The sequence below is a fragment of the Pyxicephalus adspersus genome, chromosome 6, assembly GCF_032062135.1.
Source record: "Pyxicephalus adspersus chromosome 6, UCB_Pads_2.0, whole genome shotgun sequence".
In the NCBI taxonomy this organism is placed as follows: Eukaryota; Metazoa; Chordata; class Amphibia; order Anura; family Pyxicephalidae; genus Pyxicephalus; species Pyxicephalus adspersus.
Genome location: NC_092863.1, coordinates 17054087 through 17078690, shown reverse-complemented (window position 1 = coordinate 17078690; position 24604 = coordinate 17054087). Strand labels below are relative to the sequence as shown.

Here is a 24604-nt window from a genome sequence, read left to right as displayed (position 1 = left end):
TACGTATGTCAGGTAAGTTGTTGCCCAAATTTTTCTTTTAATGGTTAGTGACAGTCTGGTGAAAAGTAAGGGCATCAGTTGAGATCTAGGACCATATTTCAAATCTAAGCTATTTTATGGTCCTCATGACAATGGATAGTTGTGCCCATAGTATTTTGTGAATCTCAGAAAATCTAAAAGGGATTTATTCAGTAGGTATTGTTAAATAGAAATTTCCTCTGCATCCTTGTTGGCTCTTAATAAATGATGGTGTGAACCCAGTATAAAAAAGTTGGATTTCAGCATGCAAAACAACATATCTAACCCACTCTCTAATGTGGCCTTTGAAATCACAGGTCACAAAGCAAGTCTGTGCCATTATGAACCCAGTTACCAATTTTGTTTGGATAATTTTGGGATATGATAATAGTACTCATAAACTAAAACGTTACCAGTGCTCTAGAATTTCCTTGATTAAAAAAAATAAGCACTTACAAAAGTTAGCAACTTAGTCTCCGGAAGATTAAAGGATCTCAAGTAACACTGGATAATGACTGTGGTAGAAGGTTTTTTTTTTTTGTTTTTTTTTGTTTTTTTTTACCAGTAAGGCTATATATATGTTAAAGTTTATATTCTTAGGTAGGATGGATTGACAATGGAAATACCATGAATTTTGTTCATAGAACACTATTCAATAATTTGGAATGTTTTGGATACAATTGAGGCAAACTAAGAGTGAGTTCATCCATTTTGAATAATTCCCAACAGAAAACAGCACCTACCTTTCAAAGGTTCAGACATCGCAATTATGGACAATGATCAATATAAAAAAATGTGCTAGTCAGGAACCCTGCAGATCCTTATGTTGCCTGCTGGTGGCACTATGGTTAGGCATACCTTGCATGTGCTTCCTCAGGCAACCAGCAGGTGGCTTACTGCAGATTCACCACCTGGTTTGGCAACACCTGTGGCTCATGATTAGCCTAATATTGTAATCTTCTACCAAAATCTGTGCTGTTGCTCTGGCCACTTGCTCTTTGTAATCTTGGTCTTGCATTTGCTCTTGATATTGTATATTTCGGCATTGTATAGTTTGTTGACAGTGTTTGTGTAAGGATTGTTGCACTACTTACTGTTTGCTGTGTTTTTGAATGCATTCACTTGCAATAAATGCACTTAAGTTATCCCTGACTTGTGGCTTTATAGTGTATGATGCCAGTGTTGGCCCCCCCCCGTCCATGTTGGTAGAAACCCTGACAGCAACAAAGTCTTAAACTATAATACAAAATGTCAATGTTGATTAAATTTAACTCTCGAATTAGGCCTCATCCAAAAAAGAGTCAGCAGATTTTTTGAAAAATCCCAATCCATGGATATTAACATTCTAAAAAGCCATAAAAAGTGATAGAGGTGTCTCTGATTCACCAGGCAAACTGAATGTACAGTATCCGACATTGGTGGGTAAACATCCAATGCCAGTAAATTGTCGATGACTTAAGAAGTCTTATACTAAATTTGCCTTCTTCTAATGTCAAAGACATTATTCATGTGCTTTTTAATATTGTAAATAAACCATGTCAAACATGTTGAAGTATTATATTGTTGTTTTTCCCACATTTGGGGGGGAGGGGGTGCTCGGTTATTCTTTAAATGAACAAGGATGTGAAACATGGGTACTTTTAATATGCTTAAAGTCATCCTGACATCTATTGTTTTTACAGAATCCAAATACCTCCAGGTACCACAAACTTTTATTCTGCAAGAACTACTTTTCTGGCATTGGTCTATGTACATCCCAGTTCAAAGGTGCAATCCATAGTTAGCAGATCCTCCAATGTGATTCTAAGTCGATTCATTTATTTCTTACATAGATCCAAATATCCTAGTTTAAAGGAACAACAACGTTTCAAACATTTCTTGAAGAACAATAGCAGATCGATGGACAAGGAACAGTCATAATGTAAGTGAAGGTGAGAGGGTGCAGCGGGGAGCTGCTCCATCGCTCTCCCCCTTCCCTCTCCATCGATCAGAATGGTGCTGCATGTACAGTACTCGTTCATACATCGTGCAGTCTTTTGTCGTTGTAAAGGATCATGAAAGATCCTTTCCCGCAATAATTTTTGCACGTGTGTATGCAGCCCTAGTGGTAGAATTATATTATGTATTTACAATTATATGTCAGCATTAGGACCAAAAACTCTAAAATTAAGTTGTATACTAAAGCAGTGGTACATTACTGGAAATGTGTTCCTTGTTTGTGAATGGCATCAGCTGAGCACAGCCCCTTGTCCTTCTGAACCTTTATTCATGGTAGGTAATAGATCCAGCCTAGGTAGAGATTAAATTATTACATATTTTCTCCATCTGTGGGATGTATCCACATGATGTTGCTGAAAATCTTCCAGGGAATAGGTCTTATATATCTTGTGTTCCTTGCCAACATTTTGGCGGCGACTGAGCCCAACATGTGGACACCAAGCTTGATGGTTCCTGGTGGGTTCCATTAATGGTCAGATCTCATGTTCAGAGGCTGTATTATCAGAGCTTGTATTACCGTTCCAAAATTCCTCATTAAAAAGAATCCGTATTCCAATATGCCACTTCCAGTATCTTTCTGGTTGCAAATTGTTGGGTAGAATGGGTAACCAAGCGTTCTTCCTTCACCCTAAATCTTAAGCACTCAGTGAGTTGGTGAGGTTGCTTTGAGTTAAGTTGTTAACATAATAAAATATCTTTGAAGTGTCTGAATTGAAAATAAGACATCTCATGCAATCAATTTATTTGTTGTTTTTGTTGTATCTACGAGATTTGTAAGAGCAATTATTATATTCTTATAATGTAGGGCATTTGGCAGTTCTTTTTAAATAATGAATGATGGTTTAGCTGTAGTACGCTATTTGGTACAAAAACCAAAAAAAAGATCCATAAAACAAAGCCAAATGCATGACAGTTCTTACTGCCCTGGGGAGTCTAATGAAATGGGTGGGAACTGGTAAATTAAATTGTAAAACTTTTAATATGAGAACGATTGAGTGATGAGTCTTTTTGGTTTATTGCTGTGGTTTTTAAACTGATTTATTACTTGACTGTAGGGTATTCTGCGTGTTATGTTTATTTATGGCTTTCATTTACCAATAAAAGGAAACCATATACTTGGAAGTTATGTGTTTTAAAACAGTTTTTCTAATTTTGTAACATTTACAACAACATTTTTATCTTGCAAATATACACTAAGCCCAATTCCAGTCTAGCCAAATAAGGTAGAAATTGTTTTTTTAAACAGCCTGTAAACATAAAAAAGCAACTCTGACCGTTCTACGTAGCTTCTCTGTGGCACTCCAAGACTATCCTATCCAAGACTGGAGAAAATAGACTATTGTAGGTAAACCTGTGAGTGATCCATCAAACCTTGAATAGATTTATTCTAAGATTGGAAACATTTGCCAATAAATAGCAAATGATTTTAGGAATGATTTTACACCCAGGTGTCACAGAGGATGGCGGTTTTCCTTACAATTTAAGTGCAAGCCTGTTCATGGATGGAATTATTTGATTGAATCTAGTTTTTGAAGATAATTGCTTATTACCATTTCATAATGGAGTGAGCATTACCAATAATAATTGGAGAAGTACTGAACATCTCTGTGTTGTGATTTTCATCCTGCCAAATTCCACTCCTTTAATCTGGAGGCTAACAGTTCACACTTTTCTTTTGACATAGACAGGTCCCTTACTAGATCATCTAAATCTGATTGGCTTATAAAATGTGGCTTACCCTCTTCAAATTGGGGTTCATAACATTCATCACCATTGACATCACTGATGTCACATCACATTGATGTCACTGTCAGTAACAACAGATGTAGGAGGGACTGGCACTGGATTCTGGGCATCATGTGGCACTGGCTTCAGAGCAGATTCACAATCAGGATAGAGGATTTTTGACTTTTCGAAAACCCAGCAATTTTACTCAGAAATAGCAGTCCGAGTGATGGTCTTTTGGCTCACGCCAAACCATAGGCACACCAAAAATCTTTTTATTCCTTTTCCCATTCAACCATTGTGTTAGGCCAACGTAACACACCTGACAGCAGATATGAGGTGCCCAGCTTTTATCCTAATCTCCAATTTCACATCTAAAGTAATACTTGTAAGCAACTCTCACCCTCTTGGTTAGGTTCTTGCGTTGATCACACGGGTATATTTGCCACAAATGTAGCAAAAATTGTCTGATTTATTAACCCAGCTTCGCCTACTTATCTTTAGCTCAAAACAGACTCACTATGGCCTAGCTGTACTATACAATAAGATGGTGTCACACTAGAGACAAGCCTTTGGTCCATCTCGCCTTATATACCTATTTCTGACGTCAGCTCACTGACTTGCCCAGACGCTGCTGGAACATACATGCCACCGGGGGATGTGATTCAGCTGAGGAGACAGCAGGCATTAGTGGTAGCTGCAACTGTTATAATGTTCCTATGTAAAAATACATTACCCAATTACCGACCATTTGAACAGCTATAGCACGCCTATAACTTAAAATCTGTATGTGAGGCAAATTCTGAGTTCAGATTTGGAATCAGCACACTGGATATCATGTAAATCACATGTTTAATTCCCAGTAGCTAAAATCGTTGTTGTGCGGTGTAATAGATATCTAGCTCTTTGCCTTAATGGTTGACATCTATATACTAGGTCACAATTACAAGGCTGCCATGAGAATGTGCTACACATTTCCCAGGGTAAAGTAGTTGAAGTAGGAAGACATACCTGTGCTCAGAATAAAAAAGTAGTAGTAGTTGAGAGGCTGGTGCTACATGATGCCTCTCCATAGAGCAGTATATTCTGGCTTGCCTAATTTGTGAAAATTTAGGAGAGTAAGAGCGTTCTAAAAGCAGGTGCCTCTACTAAAAAGGATCGTAATATCATTGGTATTGTTTCCTTTGAATATTTCAGTTTTCCAGGCATACACTCAACAGTATTGTTTTTGGAAGTCACATTAGATAAACACATCCCTATAGACATGCAGGTCTCTGCTCTTCTGTTGGCTTGTTCGTATTGGCAAGCCGCTTTAGGTAGACTGTCCAGTAATAAGTTGATTCTTCTTTGATATAAACCGGATGATAGTCGGAGGAGCCAGCTTGTTTTTTGAGCAAACAAAGAAAGTAATTAGAAATTCCCTTAGTTTGGTTTCTGCCAGGAAAGAGAGGCCATCGTTCTTCTCCTAATGCTGCATGTTCCACTGCTAACTTGCATGATGGAATTCACGCTACCTACATACTATTAGCTTTCACCAATTGATTCAGATAAATGATTGAATAAAAGGTGTGTTAATGTACGTACCTATATCTGTATTTAAAAACTGTATTATCCTAACTGTCTCCAACAAAAAGTGAAAATACACTTATGTATTGTTTTTGTATGCAAATGAAACACAATGTAGTGAAAAGCTGAGCTAAATGGTGAAAATCTGCCTTGAGTTCTTGTGCTGAGTTAGTTCTTGCAAAAGTCACCAGGGGAAATCATTGGTTGATTTTCTGTGCCAGGCTTTGTCATTACAGTTTAAAATACGGAGCAATTAAGCACTTAGTAGGTCACAGAAGATTATATGAGGACTTCCCTTCCTCTAGCACAGTATATACCATTATATATCTGTGTTGTTTTGCAAGGTTTTAGGGATTGGTTTTTACTTTCATTTCAAAAAGAAGGAGAAAGATATGTGAGGGATTTTAAGTTTAACCTCTAAGTAAGTAAAAGGCAAACACAAACAAATACATATGAGATCTGTTTTACATGTAAAAGAGTTGGTTCTTCTGTCCATCCAGTGATGATCTGTGAAGAAGCGGCACACTCATATTCCCATTTCTCTTTATTTCTTTTTACTGTATACCAGCTTTATTAATTTGATTGTTTCCTAGTATTTAATGATTCAACAATTCCTGTATTCAGCCACAGAATTATCATAGTTTATGATTGAGGATTAGTTTAAAATAGTAACAGCTTTGTATATTGTAGTACTGAAAATGCAATGATTTAGAAAGTGACGGAGACATTGTATAACTTGCATTGGAAGAGTTTATTTTGAGTAGCAAAACAAAGCAAAAGATAGATCTTCAACATACAATACCTATCAAAGGAAGCAATAAAACTGCACTTAGACATGAGTCACCTACGGATTGCTACACCATGTGATCAAGGAACTTGAAAATCATATGATCACTTCCAGGCAGTTAAAGATGCAGAATACAGAACACATAAGAAGTTTTCATACAGAATTCCATTTTGCTTGAGCAGACACAACCACAACCTCCGGTGGATCCTTTGGCAACTTTAAGCCTTTAATAATCAATTGGTATTTCTTTTTCCGTAACTTTGGTTCCCACAACTTTATTATTCTCCATTACTTCTTCAATCACCCTCACTTTCTTTGTTCGTTTTACTCTTCCTAAATAAATAGGATAAATAAATACGATTAGAAAAAAATGGTTACCAGTGTTTCTATGGCATGAGAGGTCCTGCTTTAGGATTACTACAAACTGTTTACTTACAATCTAACTAATCTAATTGTCGGTGGACCAAGAGTTTAAAAAAGGAGTTTAATGACTGTCATGATTGCCTATTCTGTGTCCGCTGGCCACATAGATAGTCTTGGTTCCTGATGAAATTACTGGACTTAAGTATATTTTGCTTGCAAGCCCTTTGTAGGCACATCTACCTGTTTGCCTGTATCCCAAGCATTCACTTTTATTCTCTGCTGATGTATCCCCACTATCATCACCATTGGGCTTCCTTCCCTTGACTCTACTAGTACTATTACATATATTGCAGATGGGTCCAGATGATTAGAAGTTGAATTTCTTCTACTTTCATCACCAGTCTAACTATGAGACTATCCCTAACTAATTTGCTAAATATTTATGATAGTTAAAATGGTTATGTTTTTTTTAAATAGCTTAGAAGTTAATAATATGTTATCATATAGACAATTTAGATAATCATGAAATGTAATCACCTTGAGATCCTGAAGTACTTCCAGATCCTGAACCAGTTCCTGTTCCTGTTCCTGTTGCTGATCCTGTTCCTGAGCCAGCGCTACTGCAATTATTGAAAGCAAATATTATTGTGCCTGTTTAGGACCACTTGAAGAACTAAGAATCAACTAAGAATGGTGTGAAGGTAATATGATTTGGTTGTGGCATTTCATCATGCTTCTACTCCAGTTTTTTGGCTTCAGCATTATAGCTGCAGTATTAGAATACAAGCAGAGTAAAACCTTCTTTTACTATTTTTTTTACTGTTTTTATTTTTCTTTTACTGCATTTTATTAACTGGCATTAGGTTGTTGTTTCTTATATTGTTTTTTGAGAATCTATTGACAAAAGTAATATACAATGAGACTGATTTATTAAAGTTCTCCGAGACTGGAGAAAAAAATCTATCATAGGAGAACTTGGGTAGTCAGCAAACCTGGATCAGATCTAGTCCATTTTGAACTAGATTGAAAACATTGGCTAATTAATGGTAAATTATTTTTAAGAAGTCCATCCCAGGTTCAACTATGATACTATGATAACTAGGTTCTATCTTCTCAAGTCTTGAGTTTTTTTGTTTTTAATGAGACCCAATGTGGAGAATAATAGCTTGAATACTGCCATCACTTTATTTGCCATTTTTATTAATGTCAAGGGTTTACCAACACTTTCCTTTTGTGGAGGAAGCAGGGAAAACAATATTCCCATCATTCATCATCTCAAAATATTCTCTTACCCTTCACCCTCCAGGAGTCTGCGGTATGTCGCAATTTCATTCTCTAGTTTTGACTTGATGTTCAGCAGATCTTCATATTCTGCACTCTGGCATTCCATTTCTGACCTAATCTGTGCCAGTTGTTCCTCAATAGCAGCAATTTGTGCTTGGATCTGGGAAAGCTTCAAACAATATTGTCCTTCTGTTTCTGCTAAGCTGTCATCAAGAGATTTTTTCTGTTGAGAAGAAATAAACACGTGAACCAAGGACCTTATATGGACAAAATCATTTTGTCTTTTATAATGTGTTTTATTTTATACCATTGCTAGTTGTGACTGAAGCTCGATCTCCAGTGCTTGGATTTGTTTCCTCAGTTCTGAAATCTCACTCTTGCTGGTATTTATTTGTTCTACTCCAGTTGATATTTCTTTCTGCAATCCTTCGCTCTTTGGATTACCAAAATAGTGAAAGATATTATTTAAACTATGCAATTATCAAATGTTTAGATATTGCTGGATATGCAAAGCTGCATCTGTGTAGTTTTTAGAGAATCCAAAATTTCAGAATAAACATTGCTTACGGCTTTCTTGAATTGTTCTTCTGCCTCCTTACGATTCTTCTCAGCCATAGCCTCATACTGCTCTCTCATGTCATTAAGTTTCTTTAGCAGGTCAGTTCCTGGTGCAGCATTCATTTCCACATTAACATCGCCGACAGTGGTTCCTTGGGATCCTTTAATCTCCTACAATAAACAAAAAAAAATCAATACTTTTTGTTAATGCATCAATGTTGCTTAAAGCTAAACTTCAACTCAATAAACTCAATTCATATTAAAAGATAAAAAAGGAATACTTTAACCCGGAGCTGCCCCTATGGTACTTCTTTTTCACCTTAAGATGTCCTCAGTCTTCTGAGCTGAATGACATCCAGAATCATACATTCCACTTTCTTTGAGTTAAGGCTGCCATAACCCTGGGACTGGGCAGTCTTTATTGGTAACCAAGATAGTCTTAAAAATATTAAAGGGGTTCAAATCCTTCCTTTAGCTCAAGCTGTTTTTTGCTGGATCTATATGAACAAATAAGTGGCATCTATGAGGCTTATTTTAATATTTTTACCTCTTCATGGTTCTTCTTGAGAAGAGCAATTTCTTCAACAAGACCTTCTACTTGGCCTTCCAAATTAGATCTGAACATTGTCAATTCATCCAGGACTTTACGGAGACCATTAATATCAGCTTCAACACTGCGTCGGAGAGCCAGCTCATTCTCATACCTGGTGAAGCAAACAGAGAGCTAAATGACTTGCTTCATGACACATTTAGCTTGATTTATTATAGCTCCACGAGACTCAAGAAGGTTGCAGTTGGGGAACCCGGGGGATCCAGTAAATCTGGAATGGATCTGGTCTTCTGAAGTCTTGGTGTGCTTTAATAAATCAGGTCCAAAATACACAAATAGAACTGTTTTTAGTAAAAAAAAACATTAATGAGCCAAACATATCTTTCTGGTAAAGGTCCTTACTAATGGCAATTGTGGTTCTAGTGACAGATTAATTCAACAGATCATGGTACACAAAATGATCAATTTACTTATGAACTTACTGAAACATCGCTTACATGAACTTACTATATAAATATTGAAAAAAATTCCCTTCCTGTTAACAATGGTATAACAATTTGTTCACTGAGTAGTATTTGCACAGTATGGTTGATATTTGATATCTGTAAGATGTTGGGAGGGTGAAGAGTAGTTACATTATCAGTGGCTGCCTAATGAATGAGTGAAGAGGACACCTAGGTAAAGGAAGACTTGGAGAAGATGTTAGCAGATGTAATGGGCCATGCATAGACAAGGCGTTAAGTCTAATCTCTATAGCAGACATGCCTTCTAGTCTGCTTTCCTCCAGGGAAAGACTAGGAAGATATCAAGAAAATCATGTCCAAGCAGTAAGACATGGTTTTGATTGGCTGCTAATATATAATTAATACATTATTTTTAATTAAATTAAAGAAGTACTTTCCAACATGTTCACACTGGTAATACAACTTCACTCTGTCTTATACAAGGGAACGCATACAATTTATGATCAGGAGACTTTGTGAGAGTATGAGCTTACTTTTAGTGGCAATCAGTAAAAGACCAACGCTGACTACATGGGCTGAATAAAAGCATGGAATTCAAGATGTATTTTGAGAGAGAAATGTGCTTAAAGACCAGTAAGGTTTTCAGAGAAGAGAAAGAGCTTAAATCAGAATGCTGAATGCTACATCTCTTGGATTTGTATAGTACCAGCTGTGGGGACAATAATACATTTTAGATCAGTATTTCTCAACGAGGAGTTCATATAGTATGGGTCATATAGTATATAGTATGGGTTCCCTGAGAAACTGAAAGATATTTCAAGGGGTTTCCTATGGTAAACAGTTGAGAAATACTGTTTTAGAAAGTGTTCGGTATCAATGTTGATGGTACTTACAATACCATATAATGCAATGAATTATAAAAGCAGTAATCAGGCACTGCCATGTTTGTAATAAGAAACCAACTGAGCAACAGTATAGTATTATAGTACTTTTATTACTTGTATTACATAAAGCAATGTCAATATTGTACTATTTGGGGGCTTAGCTAATTTTTAAAGACCTAATAGCTTAATTTTTTTCTGATATCCTATATACTGTGAGATTAGGTGTTCTAAAACTAACTAGTTACATTTCTGAATGACAAAAAGGTCAACTCACTTCATTTTGAAGTCATCTGCTGCCAGTCTGGCATTGTCTGTCTGCAAGACTAGGGTGGCGTTTTCATTGGTGGCTGAAATAATCTGGAAGGAAAAAATTTGGGTACATCAATCATTATTTTATTGCTAAAATCCTGGCAATATGAATATAATTGATAGGAGTAACACAGTACAAAAACAGAGCAAAAATGTTTTCACTTGTTTCCATTACTGATAGGTTGTGTGTTTAAATGTATTGCTAGAAACAAAGTAATGAAAATGGACATGAATATGTAACCTGAAATGTCTGCATTCTTTGCAATGTTTAGGATAGATAATCTGATTGGTGCATTTAACATTTTATAATTTTAGATCCTGCCTTCCAAGATTTAACACATCCAAGAACTAACACATACATTGTGTTAGATCTGGCATCCTGCTTTACCAGCCCCACAAATCAACACAAAGCACACCACTTAAAAAATTTACTTTAGCAAGTGGGTTTTGGTTAGGATAGAGCAAAGAAGGAATACAACTCATGAGTTTTGTCATCTATCCTGAAAATATCCAATTTAATGTTTTCCCCTGATTACCCATCCCATTGAGGGCAGCCCACGCTATCCAAATTAAAAGTTTATCATACAATGTTGAATTTAAAAAGTATTATTACTTTTATTGTGTCTATTATACATGTCGTTTGTGAAACTATCTTTTCTGATATCTATCTTGAAGAAGATTAGGGAAACTTTTTTTATGTTTTATGGTCAGTTAATTTCAATTTACATACTTTCCTGCAATTTCTTTAAAGCGCACAACAAGTTGCAACATAAAAAGGAAAATTTTGTTGTTAGGAATAATTATTCCTGCTTTTTTACATATTTGTTGTAATATCATTGGGATGTTACTGGAATATTAGCTGCAATATTGCTTTTGAAAGGAATATGTTATATACATGTGAATATTTCAAACATTCTTTAGATAAATAACAAACTTACTTTAGTATGTAGATCAGCAATGATTGTAAAGTACTTGGAGTAGTCTTTTCCAGGTTCTCCTGAGGAACTGCCAGATCTTTGTTTTTCTAAGAACTCTTTAATCTTTAGTTCAAGATCAGCATTTGCTTCCTCTAATTTTCGGACTTTATCCAGGTATGAAGCCAAACGGTCATTAAGATTTTGCATTGTTTGTTTCTCATTGGCGTTGAAAACGCTGTCACCACCTCCGAAGCCAACATCATAGCCACCACTGAAACCTCCCCAAGTGCCACCAGCACCACCACCACCAAAGCTTCCTCCAGCTCCATGAAATGCTCCTCCTCCATGACTAAAACCACCACCAGCTGCCTGGCCAAATCCACCAGATATCTGACCATAGCCACCAGCTGCCTGACCATAGCCACCAGCTGCCTGACCATAGCCACCAGCTGCATGACCATAGCCACCAGCTGCCTGACCATAGCCACCAGCTGCCTGACCATAGCCACCAGATATCTGACCATAGCCACCAGCTTCCTGACCATAGCCACCAGCTGCCTGACCAAAATCTCCACCAATGCCACCTACTCCACACTGACCATAAGAACCTCCAGCATAGCCTCCTGAGGAGCCAATGCTCACGGACTGGGAGGATGTTTTATGAGCGTAAGACATGTTCAAGCAAAAAGGCACTCTATCCAGAAAAAAAAAGATCAGCTCAAGCGGAAAGAGTGATTGTTAAAGAAATGTAATTCTTTATATATAAGATGTAAAGGGTGTGTCTCACCTAAATTTAATGTTTTCTTTTTCATCAAACAGTACAGTTGCTTGCCAAGTATTGCCACTGTTTATAATTTGGATCAATTATCATTATTCAGCTTGCAACACTCTAGCCGCTGGTCTACTCTCCCTTAGGATGTTTGTCTCGTTAGCATGATTTTTTGGGTGGAGTAGTTTAGAACACCTGAATGGATAAATCATTTACATTTAATTTTCCCAAATAATTATCTATCAGGGCTGAGCTGTTTGATGGGACACAATAAAACTAGATATACTTTAACATAAGTGCTGTTTTCTGATGAGAACAATTTTAAGTGAACCTGCTAAACAAATTGCTACAAGGACTATAGTTGTGAAGGACCCCTTAAAATGTGTGTCAACCCCAACACCTAAGTTTAATATCTAATTGCACATTTTATGTTAATCTAAAAAACATATATCTTGCTATTGGTAAAATCAGACAAGCAGTAACTTTTCTAGAGTGATAATGCTTACACAACAGTAGTGTTGTCACCCATCCATGCACACTCATGTGCTGAACTATGTGGACTGTGACATATAGCCACTGTTGGAGCTTACGTATCTTCAGATGTTCTTACAAAAAACCTTCAGGATGCACATAACGTGAATACAAAACATAAAAGATTGGGGATGAAATGGTATTCCTGAAAAATTTTCAATTGTTAAATTAGTAAACAATTGGGTAAACAGAAAAAAATAAAATAAAAACAGCAATCCACACTGATACTGGCGTTGATTTTGGTTTTGGTTCATGAAAACTTTATGGCAAGACCACATTTAAAGTAACATCCTTATAGTGTTATATGTTTTTAAAACAATTTTTCTTATTTTGTAACATTTAAAACAAAATCTTGCAACTATACACTAAAGCCCAATTCGAGGCGAGCCAAATAGAGTGGAAATTGGTTTTCAAACAGCCTGTAAATAAAAAAGGGACTCTGACCATTCTACATAGCTTCTCTGTGGCACTCATACTATGGGGCTAATTTATCCAAGACTGGAGAAGATAGACTATTGTGGGTAAACCTGGGTGATCCAGCAAACCTTGAATGGATTTAGTCTAAGATTTGAAACATTTTCTAATAACACACATAAACGAAAAATTAGTTTTGATAATCAGAAACCACAGCAAACTTTTCTAAATAAGTTTTTCGGCCAGATTTCAGATCTGTTTTTAGTTTTTCACATAACACGTACAGTTCTCGAGTTATGAGTACTAATATAGTTATGATTGTAGGTTCATGTATTTTGTACTAAAACGCAAGCACTATTGAAGGGAATGGTAATACATCTTCATTGTGAAGTAAAATAAGGCACACTGTGGTATAGATCTACGGAACAGTGTCAGTCAGGTACCATCGTTTTTTCAGAAATGCTTAGAGTATAATTTTCTTGTGTACCCTTTGTCTGAATTGTCACGGTACAGCATCCAGCAGTAGTCAACCATCATATTTTTATTCCAGAAACCTTGGTAGCGGTGCTCCATTAACTGAATGTCCTGGTGAAAACATTATCCTTGTTCGTCACTCACCATACTAAGATTTTCCGGGAAGAATTTTGTTTGAAACAAGAGATGTGAGTGCAAGAAATGTATTTTTAATGACATGCGACAACCCAGTTTCTGGTATGAATCAAGCAGATTCTGAACTCCTTCCTTGTATGCAGGGGACTTATGGTTGCCCAGGCAAACATCATCCTGCAAAACAGACTTGATCTGTGGCCCTATAAATATCCCTTCCTTCATTTTTGCAGTGCTTATGTTTGGAAACTTCTCAACAAAGTACTGAAAACCATGGAGTTTGATTTACCTATGGCCCTTACAAGGTTATTCATCAAGCCTAACTTGATATGGAGAGGTGGCAGAAATATTTTATGCGGATCAACCAGAGGCAGAAACTTGACACTGCTTGTTCCAGGCTTATAGGTATCTCTTGGTAGTCAATCACGCTTGACATAATGGTCTCCCACAGATTGGCTGTCTCATAGGCATAGGAAACAGCAATATTTTGTGAATCCTCCTTGCTTTCCCATCAGCAAGCCAATGACCTTTAGATCCGCACAGATGTTCCACTGGTGTGTTTTATACTGGATTTCTTCAAGTAGTAACTTCATGTTGTCATATGACTCCTTTAAGTTAATGAAATGGGCAATCGGTAAACTTGGTTTGGAGTTACCATTATGCAGTAAGACTGCTTTCAAGCTTCTTTTAGAGGAATCAATGAAGATACAACATTCAGATGGAACATGCTGTTGTGACAAACTGTTAAAGAGCGCATTTATATCTTGACAGTAGCACAGTGAGCCATCACTAGTGAAGAACATTGTCAAGTTATAATTTCATTTTCTATAGTGAGTTACAGTTACATGCTTTGCAAGCAAGTGTTTCTGTTTAGGCCTTGAAGCAAGAAGTTCTGCTTTGTCTTTTGATAGATTTAGATCACAAACGAGATCATTCAGCTCTGCTTGTGTAAAGGTCTCTGGTTCTGAATCTTCATCAGCCAAGTAGTCAGGATCAGATGATTCGGTGTTGTAACTGGCTGCAACTCCAGAACATTCCTCATCACCTTCTACAGAAGCAAGTCCATCATGTGGTGGTACCGGAACTGCTAATGAATCATCATGGGGAACAGGCCTAATTGCAGAATTAGATGTACAATTTTGTGGCTATGATGTTGGCTTCGGAGGTGGTGACAGCGTTTTCAACGCCAATGAGAAACAAACAATGCAAAATCTTAATGACCGTTTGGCTACATACCTGGATAAATGGCATTGCTGCTTTATGCCAATTTAGCCATTCATGCAGTCTGTTAAACAACTGGTACAGATGACATGTGGAGCCCAAGATTTATCCTGGTCACCAAGTGGACAGCCGAAATATAATTTGTATATCTTTTTAAGTTGTGTGGTAATTCGGCGATGTTGTGCTTTTGTTATGAATGAACCGCACTAGTAATAGAAACTGTCTGGATCATTAAGGCAATTTCTAGGCATTATGACAAATGAAATCAATCTCAGTTAGTGCGGTCTCAAACCACTAAAAAAAGAAAATGTTGTAACATGTTAAGGCCATGTTAACAAATTTTACACAATATGTAATTAGCTACATCACAAAAAGCAGACGTGATAGAAAAAATTGAACACATTTGCATCAAAAATACTACAAAGCCCACATAAAACTATATCTGATGAAAATGACATGCTGACCTGTGTAAATAGCAAATGATTTTAGGAAATCTATTTTAGGTTTGATGGATCACCCAGGTTCTATCTTCTTCAGTCTTGGAGAGCTTTGATAAATCGTGTGCTATCTGTCTATCCAGGACATCGGGGCTCTATACTTAGAAAGTTATAATAATATAGAAAGAAGATCAATATTTTTACCAAGAGACTAGTAAAAAAAACCAAAAACCAAAAAACATATATATATATATATATATATATATATATATATATATATATATGGGACTGTAAGTTTTTTCTTAAAATGAATTTGTACATAAGTTGGAACAGGTACATCATTATTTTAATAAATGCATTTGGGCCAGATGTTTGTCTTCATATTAATAGACAGCGTTACCTACTTGAAAAAATCTGATAATCACAGAGCAAAGAAAAAAAAACACTATGGAGCATCTTCTGGAGCTTGCTGTGCTTTGATATGCTAAAAGAAACAACTGCAGAGTTTGTCTTGGTCATTAAGGAGTTGCAAGATGTTGCAAACAATATGTAGCAAAAGACCTATTCTGCATATCATGCGAACGCCCCCCCCCCCCCCCCCCCCCATCAAGCCTCTGTCCTGCACATGGACCATCAGGGAAGCCCTCTTCGTATCTAGGAGTTGTCTGTTGTCCTTAACAGGGAGGACTAAATATATATATATATATATATATATATATATATATATATGCAAGGTGGACCAATAATACTGGTATCACAGACATTATCAATTTTCTGAAAAGAAAGCTAAGCACTAAATGATCTAACTGACTGCTTTTAACTGGTCTATTTCAACCCAAAGTCTATATACCATTGTACAAATAGGCAGGGTAGAAGGATACGATTCTGTGACTGATTAATGGACAGATAGTTGAATGCCAACTAATAAGAGTGCAACAGATCCAAAGTGTACAGAAAGTTATGAAATCACTCATTTCCTGTCAGGATCCACATATATTTGATATATAACAATTTAAATTTAGGAATAAAAGGAGCCCAGAGATACACGTGTACCTTAGATGTATTTATTATTAGGAAGTTTAAATCTGCCTTTGATTGAGATTAGGCAAATCCTAGATTACTTGGTAAAAACTTGTTGCTTTTCTTCTTCTTTCATCTACCAGTGAACGTATTTCGAATATAAACAATTAATTTTAGTGTGCTAGAGGTGAAAGACATTTAAAGTGGCTCTCCATCAAAGTGTAAATTACATCCTTCAGCCTATCTATCAGTATATGATGATTAATTCAATTATGAGCCCTTGGTATACCACCACTGATACCCCATGTAATTTGCCCTAACAGCTATTGCTTCTCAGGAGACATGGCTTCTGTGTCTGTGTTGCCTTTCTCTTCCCTGCTTTCTTTGTCAGCTCATACCTAAACCGTGGCTCCCATGTGTGTTATTTCTCTAATAGATATATATCTCATTGCCTTAGTAGTTTACATCTATATACAAGGTCACAAATACAATGCTGCCATGAGAATGTGCTACACATTTCCCAGGGTGAAGTAGCTGCAGAAGTGGAATTAAAAAAAGTGTAAAGTGGGACAAAAGAGTGCAAAAGGCTGTATCTGAGTGTAGAATTAGACATTTGTTAGCTAAAGGATGATTGAAAGGCCATCTAACAATTACCCTTTAAAAATGGCACAGGGGATACGATTAGCATTGTTGTTGCAATATTTCTGTTTGTTACTATCACTAGTATTGCTGTTCGAATTCTAGTTGCCCTAATGTTCAACTCGAATGTGGCTTTCGAATTCGGGTCGACCCGACCCGAATTTTGCTGGATTTGAAGCCGTGAATTCGGCCCTCTCACAATGCCTAGGGACCTCCCCCATAATGCCTTTGGCCCTCCAATAAAAGCGGGGATGCTCTCCTCCATCTTTGTTGTGGCAAGCAGTCGATTGGCTGTCTGTCACTGCATGCCACACAGGCAGCCATTGGCCTATATAAGGCCAGGGCGTGCCTGCATTTACCATTCCTGACAGATTTGCTGGCATCACAACCTTCCTGTGCTGCTTGGCTTGCTTTGTCAAAGTAAATAAAACTGCTTTACTTAGTTAGACTGTGTCACACTCACACTATTAGTCAGATAGATTGTTGGATTTTACTGTATTGGTGCAGTCCTGAAATCTACTGTACTCAGATAGGTAGAGTGTTTCACTGTTAGCTAGATAGATACATACATAGATAGATACATTAATTAATAGATAGGTAGATTGATATATAGATAGATAGATAGATAGATAGATAGATAGATAGTCAGTCAGTGTGTTACATACATGCAGCCAGAGGCAGGGCCCCCTCCCTGACTGCGTGCACAGTATCACACTTGTACTGAGAGACAGACACACAGACGCAGTGTATACTGCAGTATATAGTTTGTATACTGTGCGTCACCACTGAAGGAAAGTTCTGCATACAACACACACAGCGCACTTGCATTTTTGTTGTCAACCCCCCTCTCCCCAAAAAAAAAAATCCACTTACTGTAAAAATTTGCACTTTGTGAAGCATATTAGTTCCAAAGTATTTTGCAGGGTGTCAAGCCACACAAAAATTTGTACAATGTCTAGCAAAATAGGAAGGGGCAGCTTTGGCGGGAGTGGCAAGCAAAGCAGTATGAGTTTGTTTTTAAATGCAGACCCGAGAACAAGAAGCACTGCTGTTGGTGGGCGTCCATTGAACAAGAGGTAGTAGAGTACATGACCCAGCCTGGGTCAAGTAATTGTACTACCTCTTCCTCCCAGTTCCAGACACAGGCCTCACAGGTCCCAAACAGTCCATGATACTCCTTTTCCTCCTACTTCTTCCTCCTCGCCTGGAAAGTCTTGTGTACAGCAGTACGTAGAGGAGTCCCACCGAGGGGTTGGAGAAGCGGAGCTACAGCCATTTCTTGAAGATTCTTAGTTGTTTCAGTCATCTGACGAAAAGAGTCAGTTCACAGGCTTTCCCCGACTTACTTTTCACCACAACACTGAGCCAGACGAGCCAATTCAAACTGGCTCCAAAAGGCCGCTGCTTCCTTTCGGCACATATAGGGAAACTGTCTCTTCTGATGATCCAACATGGGCCGATGGAGATCATCTTAGGCAGGAAGAGGAGGAGGAGGAAAAGGAGGTTGTAGAGCACCCTCAAAGGGGGAGAGGGATGAAGAGGGTAAAAGCTGGCTGGCCGCACACTGCTGTCTTCACGTACCAGTGAGGCAAGTCATAGTCATCCATCGTTGGAAGCTGTCACCACAGCTGTGCCTCAGCAACCGCAGACAGCCTCCACAAGCAGCAGCTCCAGAGCACCTTTGGGCCTAGTTCGATGCTCCCCCGTGTGGGCATTTTTTAGTGTCCATATTGATGACAACAGTATGGTCACCAGTTGGAACAAGGCAAAAACCAAGTTGCATGGGCACACTTAAAAAGCCACCACCCAGTAACCTGGCAGGAACTCCTGGTCAAAGTACAGAGCCCTGTGTGACCACCTCTGCCTAAGAAGCAAGCTCAAACTGCTAGATCTTGCTTTGCTGCCTTTCCTCCTTCTGCCACCAAAGTTACCCATGTGGCTGCCAGCAATTTGAGTGGGGAATGTAGCCTAGCATTACCGTTTTCAGGCTCTACCAGTGGTGAGCAGGAGCTCCAACGCAGATTGGCACATCGCCATGCAATTTCCTCCTCAACCTTCACTTCCATCTCCTCCTTTGACTCGTGTGCCTCAACCTCCTCCTCGAGGGAAACTTTGCCATGGAGACCCAGCACCTCCCATTCACCAGCATCTGTTCACCGCCAGCAACAACCTGCAGTTTGCTTTTTCAGTGCACATTTCAGACGTTGCCACGCAGTCCTGAGGTTGCGAAACCTCGGCTCCTTCAGCCACACAGGCACAATCTTAACTGCCCTGCGGGAGCAGGAGGACATGTGGTTAATTCCCCACAGACTCCAGGCAGGCAAGGTCATGTGTGATAACGGGGCCAATCTGCTGGCAGCCCTGCGTTGTAGGAAACTCACACACGTACCTTGCCTGGCTCACGTCATGAACCTGATAGTACAGCGCTTCCTTAGGAATTACCCAAGCCTCCAGCCCCTATTGCTAAAGGCCAGAAAGTTGTCAGCGCATTTCCGCCAGTCATACACGGCCAGTGCCAGATTAGTGGATTTACAGGCATAATGCACTGCAAATCCAGAAAGAGGATGAGGAGGACTTTGCATGGATGGGAGAAGGGAATGAAGGGGCAGAGGAGGATATGGAGGGTACATGGCATCCATGGCATGTTCTGTGGATTGCAAGACCTGGTGGAGGAGAAAGACCTTGTGCTGCTGGTCAACCCACAGAAGTCTGGATCCAGAAAGACCTCTGCGCTACTGGGTATCCAAGCTAGAGCAGTGGCCGGAGCTGGCAGAACAAGCCATTCAGATGCTTCCCTGCCCATCCGCAAGTGTGTTATCTGAAACAGCGTTCAGTGCAGCTGGGGGCGTAGGACCTCCCTCAGGGCCCTCTGCCTCTATCTACTTTAAGGCCTATATCACTTGTAACGGAGCTGTGATTCATAATTAAATATCTGTATTTTTTGTAGAGAAATACAGAAATTTTTCTGTCCTTTTGTGATTGATTGGAAGAGGTATCAGAATTAAAGATCAGTATTTTTTGAGAGAAGTTCAGAAAATTTTATGGCTTTTTTATAGCAAGTGGGATCAGAAGAAAATATCTGTATTTTTTTTAGAGAAATACAGACATTTTTCTGGCATTGTGGATATATAGCTAGTGCTATCACAGTTAAATATCTGTATTTTTTTGAGAGAAGTACAGATTTTTTTCTGTCCTTCAGGATAGATAGCAAGTGGTATCAGAATGAAATACCTGTATTTTTTTTAGAAAAATAGAGAATTTTTTCTGGCTTTTGTTATAGATTGCAAAAGGTATCATACTTAAATATCTGTATTTTGTTAACAGTTCCATCCACACTTCTCAGGGCCCACGCCTACTCTTCCTGCTCTTACTGCTGCCGCCTGCCCACTGCCCAGTACCCAGCTTCAGCTGCCAGACTAGACTCAAGCTCAACAGGGTCTTCTTTCCTAGCTGATTCCGCCAAGCCCCTTTCATGTGGTTTCGCTAGATAGTAGGCCCTGAGACTTGAGTGTGGACGGCGATAGTAACTGGCATCTGGAGCTGGCTGTAGTGCATCTTTAATGACACCTGAAGTGTGTAATGCAAGTCTGTAATCGGAAATTTGTGATTGAACATAGAAGGCCACGTCTTCTGCTTCAGCCATTGGTACCACACTTTATTGGACGGCAGACCCTTTGTATATGTCGGGGGGGGGGGGTGAGATGGGAGTAATTGAGATGTAATCAATAATTGAGATGTAATCAGTAATTGAGATGTAATCAGTAATTGAGGTGAGATGTAATTTGCAAATGACGCGTTGGGGGATCCTTGGGTAAAATGCACAATGGCATAACTTACCGTGTAATACGTCAGTACAGAACTGACCACCACCTTGTACAGTTTTATTTCCTGACCCATGTCTATTCAGAGTACAGGGAGAGTGTGCTGGCCGACTTCGAACAGGGACCTCAGCCCGATGTTGGGACATCATAGAAGGGAATTTCTACAGCGCCACTCTGTCAGATTTGCACAAATTTGATGTGATTGACATGCACTTAGGCTTCGAGCTGCACTCCAGGGTTAAAGATGCTACCCACTTGAATCAGCTGACCCATCGGAAGTATACCTGCATCCTGATGGCTCATATTGCTCAAGCCTGGGGCATGCAGAAGGAACAGCAAGAAGAGGAGTCAGTGGGCTCGATACAGAGACAGAGTGCAGATGGCATTGGTAACTGGGCAGGCGGCAGCAGGAGGAGGAGGCGTTCAGCCCTGAGACAGAGCAAGGATGGCTTTAGAGGTTGAGGCCATCACCTATATGGACAGTGTAGAAGCTATAGCTATTGGAGACATGAATGGATGAAGGAGATTCCAATTTGTCCCTACCTACTATCTGGCAAAATCACATGAAAGGTAACGGGCTTGGCAGTATCAGCGGGGAAAGACCCTGATGAGCTTGAGTCTAGTCTGGCATCTAGAGCTGGGTACTGGACAGAGGGCAAGCGGCAGCAGTAAGAGCATGAGGAGTAACACAGCCACACCGCCTTCAAAGGGAAACGGTCACACCCTGTGGACACCCTAACCTAGCCCTGACTCCTGTCAGTATAAATATCCCCTGAAGGTGGGAATATTCATACACTGGAATCTAGGCCCTAGTAGCTATTTTCACACAAAACAGACAAAATAAAACTGTGTGTTTTTACTCACAGTTCACCTTGGCCCTCCTCCCAGCTCACCAGCCAAGACAGAGCCACAGGAATAAGCAGGTTGGGAGTTTATATCCCCAGCCTAATTTCCAGGATGCATTTCAGGTGAGACAGTTACACCTGATCATATCCAGGCCTCTTCAGCTCCCCCACCTGGCCAAGAAACTCTGTGTCATTTAGCCTGGTACTTCAACCCCACCTTCAGGTCAAAAGGAAACTGTCTGACTAAACAGAAAAATACTCTGCGTAATCTGAATCTGGGGCAAATGTAACTGTCGTTCCAGAACAAATCCAGATGAAACGCTATGATTTCTTTGGCCAGCTGTTACAGTACCTATATCTATATTTAAAAACTTTAGTAACTTAACTGTCCTGAACAAAAAGTTAAAAGTTGAAGTTGAAAATACTGTTATGTATTGTTTTTGTATGAAAATGAAACACAATGTAGTGAAAACTGAGCTAAATGGTCAAAATCTGCCTTGAGTTATTGTACTAGGTTAGATCTTGCAAAAGTCACCAGGGGAAATCATTGGTTGATTTTCTGTGCCAGGCTTTGTCATTACAGTTTAAAATACAGGGCAATTTAGCACTTTTTTAGTAGGTCACAGAAGTCTATATGAAGACTTCCCTTCCTCCAGCAGAGTATTTACCATTATATACCTGTGTGATTTAGGCATTGGTTTTTACTTTCATTTCAAAACGGAGAAAGTTATGGGAGAGATGTTCAATTTGACCTTTAGGCAAAAGGCAAACACAAATAAATACATATGAGATCTGTTTTACATGTCAAAGAATTGTTTCTTTTGTCCATCCAGTGACGATCTGTGACTGGACATAAAGTGAAGCGACACACTCATATTCTCACTTCTCTCTATTTCTTTTTACTTTATAACAGCTTTAATGGTTTGATTGTTTCCTAGTATTTAATGATCCAACAATGCCTGAGTTCAGCCACAGTATTATCATAGCTTATGATTGAGGATTAGTTTAAAATAGTAACAGCTTTGTATATTGTAGTACTGAAAATGCAATTATTTATAAAGTGATGGAGGCATTGTATAACTTGCATTGGAAAAGTTTATTTTGAGTAGCAAAACAAAGCAAAAGATAGATCTTGAACATACAATAACTATGAAAGAGAGCAATAAAACTGCACTTAGACATGAGTCACCCTCGGTTTGCTACACCATGTGATCAAGGAACTTGAAAATCAAATGATCACTTCCAGGCAGTTAAAGATGCAGAATACAGAACACATAAGAAATGTTCATACAGAATTCCATTTTGCTTGAGCAGACACAACCACAACCTCCGGTGGATCTTTTGGCAACTTTGAGCCTTTAATAATCAATTGGTACTTCTTTTTCCGTAACTTTGGTTCCCACAACTTTATTATTCTCCATTACTTCTTCAATCACCTTCACTTTCTTTGTTCGTTTTACTCTTCCTAAGTAAATAAGATAAATAAATAAGATTAGAAAAAAAATGTTTACCAGTGTTTCTATGGCATGAGAGGTCCTGCTCATCTACCTCTTTGCCTGTATCCCAAGCATTTACTTCTTTATTCTCTGCAGATGTATCCCCACTATCATCCCTTGACTCTACTAGTACTATCGCATACATTGCAGATGGATCCAGATGATTAGAAGTTGAATTTCTTCTACTTATATTTCTATCCCTAACTAATTTGCTAAATATTTATAATAGTAAAAATGGTTGTTCTGTTGATTAAAATAGCTTAGAAATTAATATTATGTTATCATATAGACAATTTAGATAATCATGGAATGTAATCACCTTGAGATCCTGAAGTACTTCCAGATCCTGAACCAGTTCCTGTACCAGTTCCTGTTCCAGTTCCTGTTCCTGATCCTGTTCCTGAGCCAGCACCACTGCAATTATTGAAAGCAAATATTATTGTGCCTGTTTAAGACCACTTGAAGAACTAAGAATCAACTATGATAGGTGTGGAGGTAATAGAATTTGGTGGTGGCATTTCACCATGCTTCTACTCCTGTTTTTTGGCTTAAGCATTGGAGTTACAGTATTAGAACAAAAGCAGAGAAAACCTATATTCTTTTATTATTTTTTACTGCTTTTATTATTCTTATACTGCATTTTATTAACTGACATCAGGTTGTTGTGTCTCATATTGTTTCTTGAGGACCTATTGACAAAAGTATATATACAATATATATTATACAAATATACAATGAGACTGATTTATTAAAGTTCTCCAAGACTGGAGAAAAAAACCTATCATCTTGGGTAGTCTAGCAAACCTGAAATAGATCTAGTCCAGGATTGAAAACATTTGCCAACTTATGGTAAATTATTTTTAAGAAATCCATCCCAGGTTCAACTATGATAGTCTATCTTCTCCAGTCTTGAGTTTTTAGTTTTTAATCAGACCCAGTGTGGAGAATATTAGCTTGAATACTGCCATCACTTTATTTGCCATTTTTATTAAAGTCAAGGGTTTTCCAAAACTTTCCTTTTGTGGAGGAAACAGGAAAAATAATATTCCCATCATTCATCATCTCAAAATTTTCTCTTACCCTTCACCCTCCAGGAGTCTGCGGTATGTCGCAATTTCCTCCTCTAGTTTTGTCTTGATGTTCAGCAGATCTTCATATTCTGCACTCTGGCATTCAATTTCTGACCTGATCTGTGCCAGTTGTTCCTCAATAGCAGCAATTTGTGCTTGGATCTGGGAAAGCTTCAAACAATATTGTCCTTCTGTTTCTGCTAAGCTGTCTTCAAGAGATTTTTTCTGTTGAGAAGAAATAAACACGTGAACCAAGGACCTTATATGGACAAAATCATTTTGTCTTTTATAATGTGTTTTATTTTATACCAT

At 38.4% G+C, this 24604-nt stretch overlaps 1 protein-coding gene and 1 pseudogene across 1 annotated transcript; both read right to left on the bottom strand.

Annotated features, from left to right (window-relative positions):
• Positions 1-6040: 6040 nt before the first annotated feature.
• LOC140333249 (keratin, type I cytoskeletal 12-like) lies at positions 6041-12141 on the bottom strand. The gene is made up of 8 exons (XM_072414792.1): positions 11445-12141; positions 10472-10554; positions 8847-9003; positions 8309-8470; positions 8049-8174; positions 7750-7964; positions 6995-7077; positions 6041-6427 (listed from the first exon to the last, which is right to left on the bottom strand). Exons 1-8 carry the CDS (start codon positions 12096-12098, stop codon positions 6321-6323), a joined length of 1587 nt encoding a protein of 528 aa, XP_072270893.1. The 5' UTR covers positions 12099-12141; the 3' UTR covers positions 6041-6320.
• A 10657-nt stretch (positions 12142-22798) lies between these two features.
• LOC140332419 (keratin, type I cytoskeletal 12-like) overlaps positions 22799-24604 on the bottom strand; it is a 5806-nt pseudogene continuing 4000 nt past the window's right edge.